Source organism: Coregonus clupeaformis, chromosome 16 (genome assembly GCF_020615455.1).
Source record: "Coregonus clupeaformis isolate EN_2021a chromosome 16, ASM2061545v1, whole genome shotgun sequence".
Classification (NCBI taxonomy): domain Eukaryota; kingdom Metazoa; phylum Chordata; class Actinopteri; order Salmoniformes; family Salmonidae; genus Coregonus; species Coregonus clupeaformis.
The window spans coordinates 52,039,453-52,045,158 of NC_059207.1; the positions used below are offsets into that span (position 1 = coordinate 52,039,453).

The 5,706-nt window shown below is 42.9% G+C and overlaps 1 protein-coding gene across 1 annotated transcript; it reads right to left on the reverse strand.

Annotated features, from left to right (window-relative positions):
- Positions 1-887: 887 nt before the first annotated feature.
- On the reverse strand, positions 888-3,012 carry LOC121584225 (prostaglandin E2 receptor EP4 subtype-like). The gene is made up of 2 exons (XM_041900054.1): positions 2,143-3,012; positions 888-1,593 (listed from the first exon to the last, which is right to left on the reverse strand). Exons 1-2 carry the CDS (start codon positions 2,920-2,922, stop codon positions 1,009-1,011), a joined length of 1,365 nt encoding a protein of 454 aa, XP_041755988.1. The 5' UTR covers positions 2,923-3,012; the 3' UTR covers positions 888-1,008.
- Positions 3,013-5,706: the final 2,694 nt, after the last annotated feature.

Sequence of the window (5,706 nt, forward strand, 5' to 3'; positions counted from 1 at the left end):
GAAATACACATGCGGAGATAATCCGTTCACCCACACCACGTCTCACAAAGACACGGCGGTTGGAACCAAAAATCTCCAATCTGGACTCCAGACCAAAGGACACATTTTCACTGGTCTAATGTCCATTGCTCGTTTTTCTTGGCCCAAGCAAGTCTCTTCTTATTATTGGTGTCCTTTAGTAGTGGTTTCTTTGCAGCAAATCGACCATGAAGGCCTGATTCACACAGTCTCCTCTGAACAGTTGATGTTGAGATCTGTCTGTTACTTGAACTCTGTGAAGCATTTATTTGGTCTGCAATTTCTGAGGCTGGTAACTCTAATGAACTTATCCTCTGCAGTATAGGTAACTCTGGGTCTTCCATTCCTGTGGCGGTCCTCATGAGAGTTTCATAATAGTGCTTGATGTTTTTTGCGACTGCACTTGAATAAACTTTCAAAGTTCTTAAAATTTTCCGGATTGACTGACCTTCATGTCTTAAAGTAATGATGGACTGTCGTTTGTCTTTGCTTATTTGAGCTGTTCTTGCCATAATATGGACTTGGTCTTTTACCAAATAGGGCTATCTTCTGTATACCCCCCTACCTTATCACAACACAACTGATTGGCTCAAACGTATTAACAAGGCACACCTGTTAATTGAAATGCATTCCAGGTGACTACCTCATGAAGCTAGTTGAAAAGCAAAGCTGTCATCAAGGCAAAGGGTGACTATTTGAAGAATCTCAAATATAAAATATATTTTGATTTGTTGAACACTTTTTTGGTTACTACATGATTCCATATGTGTTATTTCATAGTTTTGATGTCTTCACTATTATTCTACAATGTAGAAAATAGTAAAAATAAATAAAAACCCTTGAATGAGTAGGTGTTCTAAAACTTTTGACCGGTAGTTTAAGTGTGGCATCCCTCTGACTCACAGAAACCTCACAATAATATGAGGACTGAGGAGTACTAGAGTAGCTGTTGAGGAAGTAACTGCTTATGGGAATCCAAATAAACAAGACTTATATGCATTTCTCCTGTACTGTCTCATTGCTTCGCGACACATGAAGAGCCTGGTCTTTCACACACAATTGAGTGGTCTTTCCTGTCGCACCAGAGAGGTCCCTGGTTAGATTTGGCGCCTCTCTGCTCCCGTCCTCTGTATTGCTCTGCTCTGATGAATAAGAACTTCGGGGGTCTTGGACAGAGGAAGTGCGGAACCCAAACTGCTCTCCTGTGTGATGGCAGCTTCCTGTGTACGTCTCACTTCCCTCGGCCAGGTAGAGAAGGGTCTGAGAGGTGCTGGAAACTTCCCTCAGCTCGCGGGACACCAGTGAGGGTGACTCTCTAGAGGAGATGAAGGAGGGGAGCTGGTGTGCATCCATGCAGTGGCAGTTCTGTCTCTGCTGCCTCGATGCTCCTATCTTACAGAACAGACACTTGATCTGCTCAATGAGCTTGAGGAGCATGGCCTTGCGGAGGAGGATGTAGATCCAGGGGTCCAGGATGGGGTTGAAGGAAGCGAAGCGGATTGCCCGCAGATCTGGGTTCTTTTCCAGTCTCAGCTCCACAGGAGTCTTATACAGCTGGTTCAGAAACACCTGCACCTGCAAGGGAGAGATAATTAATGGAATTGAATAACTTTATTTTGCCCAGCTGAATTGAATTGACATTGATATTTATGTTTTATACAGCTTGCTGACACCTGCAAGGTAAATTGAATTGAATCTGATTGAAGTGTGTGTGTGTGTGTGTGTGTGTGTGTGTGTGTACGTGTGGGCGTGCGCGCGTGCTTGTGCTCGTGATGCATTGCCAAATTGCTCAACAAATCATGACTAACCATTTTAAAGATCTAGTTGTCTAAATGCACACCTGTCCTTATGGAGACTGATTTGAGCAGTGTACAAAGCAGAATATGCAATATAGGCCTACACTACTATGCGCATAAGCTATGAGTAAACTATTCTAATGTCATGTTGGGACTATTAACAACTCATGGAGGAAACAACTAAATATTTTTTAAATTCACAACGATGTACAGGCGTAAAATATAAAATCGTGTGTAAATGTGAATATTGTGCGTAAATAATTAAAATGGTATTTGTGCTAATAGGAAAAGGAGTAAAATGTTTCACAAAGTGAGAAGACAAACGTACAACTAGTGGAATTGAGCATATGAGCACCACCGCTGAGGTGCAGATGAGTACAATCACCATCTGGATCTCCGCGCCTGCCAGATGCCCGAAGTTGCGTCTCCTTCTTGGGTCTGTGTTCCGCCCTGGGTCTGTCCCCAAGGACATCCTCCGAACGAACTGCCGGTGCATCCGGATCAAAGCCCCGCACACCAGAACGTTACAGATCACCGTGGCCAGAATTAGAATCGAACTGAACCCCGCGTACATGTAAGAAAAGGCGGCATCAGTACTCACGTTGCTCCGCCAATCTATGAAGCACCAGGTTTGTGGGTACTGCTTTTTGACTTGTCCCAGACCCATGCTAGGCAGAGCGCAGAAAAGCGCGTTTGAGATGTAGATAGCCAGAAGAGTCAACCCCGCCAGTCTCTGATCCACATAGTCGTTGTAAAAATACGCATGATTTATCGCCAAGTATCTCTCCACGGACATTGCGCATATTATGCTGAGCCCCGCTAAAGAGAAGAAGAGGAGGATGAATCCGAAATACTGGCAGAGTGGGTCCCCACCTGGCCAAGATCCTTTCACGTAAGTGGCGATGGTGACTGGACTGGCCAGGAGGGTCCCCAAAAGGTCCGTAACAGCCAGACCGCAAACCAGCGTGTAGAACGTGGTCTCCTTATGCTCTTTCCTGGACTTGCAGAGCACCACGATGGCGATGACATTTCCCACCACTCCGAAAATAAACATGATGGAAGGTATAGTCGGGACCATGGTCCTCCCGGTCACAGTATTGTTACTCATTTTAGTATGTCCAGAATTTTAAAATAGAAAATACTTCATTCACATTATAAGCTATCCTTCATTTTTTACAAGGAAAGAATACTGTAGATGCTTTAGGCCTATTATCTACATAAATTAAAGTTATCAAACATGATTGAAATATTCATGCTGAATGTGTGCTGAACCGATCTACTCACAACTGAAGTTAGAACGCCTTTAAAACGGTTGTTTAAGAGTTCAGTTGATTTTGCCGAAGTATCTGTAAGGGACAGTTCGAAAATTACTGTGGGGGGTGGGGGTGGGGGGGTGGGGGGTCTTAACTTTTCTTTGCTTTGGGGAGGGCTGTGTAGTTTATTTGGAGGCACAGGGGAGGGTAGTACGTTTTTTTCCTGGTTTACATTCACTCTTTTTCAGGTTTTACTATATTATTTATTCCATCCTAGACAAATTTCCTAATCTGCTTGCATGCGCCTCCCCTATCAAGGTGTTTTGGAACTTCCCATATGCACTATGCTTTTCCACTTGCTAACTATACGACAGGTCAATATAGTCTACCAATCTAACTGTCTATTCATTGTGACAATAGTGGTAGGTGGATCGTTTGTCCAGATCTGCAATAGGCTAACTAGCAATCATACCACACATAAAATCATTCAAAGATGCACCAATTTTCAATATAAATCCACAATAACAAGGGATAATAGCTGATAGGCAGTGAAGAGGCCAGGTGAGTCAATGCACATGAGACATGCAGTACAAAAAGCTCCCCTATTGATCTTGTTTAGGGACAATACAATTATCTAGACTAGCCTACAACACCACAATGCAATTAATAATTGCATTATTGTTTTTAAGTGAGTACAAAATGATATGTTAGGCTGTAAACTGCAGTGAAAATGTCATTTGAATAACGGTGCAAAAAATGGCAGAATGTGAAGTACAACATAGAACAAATTGCAGTGAACGTTTAAAAGGAGAGGAAGTGCAGTGAACGTTTAAAAGGAGAGAAAGTGCAGTGAACGTTTAAAAGGAGAGAAAGTGCAGTGAACGTTTAAAAGGAGAGGAAGTGCAGTGCGATGGTGTGATCAACTATGACGGATGATAATGAATCAATATATTATTGCACTGATGTATTGCGGACACAGGACAGGCAGAGAGATGAGCACATTGAAAAATACCATCCTAACATTGAGTCCTGCCCCCCGGCCCTGCCCCCTTCTTTTGCGCTCGGTCGGGACCACCATTTGGACTGGTCTAAATTGCTGGTTAGGGCATTGGGTGGGGGTATTCCGATGAGTTGGTTCTGGGGCTGTTGGAACCAAATCTGATTATTGTCTGTTGTATTTAATTTGAGCTTTAGAAGTAGTCAGTACCTCTTAGAAGTAGTTTGCTGCTTAAAGTAAAAATCCACAAAAAAACGACATATTAGTATTTTTTTTAAATTAGTCTTCTGTTGATACAGTCCAAAAATGTTTTGCATATGTCAGCAGTCAGGTTTTCAAGATATTGGACTTTCAAGAAGCAAAGTGTCACCTGCCACATAAATCAAATCAAATCAAATTGTATTGGTCACATACACGTGTTTAGCAGATGTTATTGCGGGTGTAGCGAAATGCTTGTTTCTAGCTCCAACAGTGCAGTATATCTAACAACTAATATCTACCAATTTCACAACATATACCCAATACAAAGGAGATGATTGTGGACTACAGGAAAAAAAAAGAGGACTGAGCACGCCCCCATTCTCATCGACGGGGCTGTAGTTGAACAGGTTGAGAGCTTCAAGTTCCTTGGTGTCCACATCACCAACGAACTATCATGGTCCAAACACACCAAGACAGTCGTGAAGAGGGCACGACAAAGCCTATTCCCCCTCAGGAGACTAAAAAGATTTGGCATGGGTCCTCAGATCCTCAAAAAATTCTACAGCTGCACCATCGAGAGCATCCTGACTGGTTGCATCACCGCCTGGTATGGCAACTGCTTGGCCTCCGACCGCAAGGCACTACAGAGGGTAGTGCGTACGGCCCAGTACATCACTGGGGCAAAGCTTCCTGCCATCCAGGACCTCTATACCAGGCGGTGTCAGAGGAAGGCCCTCAAAATTGTCAAAGACTCCAGCCACCCTAGTCATAGACTGTTCTCTCTGCTACCGCACGGCAAGCGGTACCGGAGTGCCAAGTCTAGGTCCAAAAGACTTCTCAACAGCTTCTACCCCCAAGCCATAAGACTCCTGAACAGCTAATCATGGCTACCCGGACTATTTGCACTGCCCCCCCACCCCATCCTTTTTACGCTGCTGCTACTCTGTTAAGTATTTATGCATAGTCACTTTAACTCTACCCACATGTACATATTACCTCAACTACCTCAACTAGCCGGTGCCCCCGCACATTGACTCTGCAACGGTACCCCCCTGTATATATAGCCTCCCTACTGTCACTTTATTTTACTTCTGCTCTCTTTTTTCTCAACACTTTTTTTGTTGTTGTTTTATTTTTACTTTTTTTGTTTAAAATAAATGCACTGTTGGTTAAGGGCTGTAAGTAAGCATTTCATTGTAATGTCTGCACCTGTTGTATTCGGCGCATGTGACCAATAAAATTTGATTTGATACACACAAATCTAAATAAAGCAATGGAATTAAGAATATATAAATAAATATATGGACGAGCAATGTCAGAGCGGCATCGACTAAGATGCAGTAGAATAGTATAGAATACAGTAATACAAGATATGTAAACATTATTAAAGTGACTAGTGTTCCATTTATTAAAGTGGCCAGTGATTTCTAATCTATGTATA

Excerpts from the sequence above, each read along its gene's own strand:
- LOC121584225 (XM_041900054.1), bottom strand. The coding sequence starts at position 2,922 with ATGAGTAACAATACTGTGACCGGGAGGACCATGGTCCCGACTATACCT. Across the intron at positions 1,594-2,142 it reads TATGCTCAATTCCACTAGTT|GTGCAGGTGTTTCTGAACCA; the intron begins GTACGTTTGTCT and ends TCTCCCTTGCAG.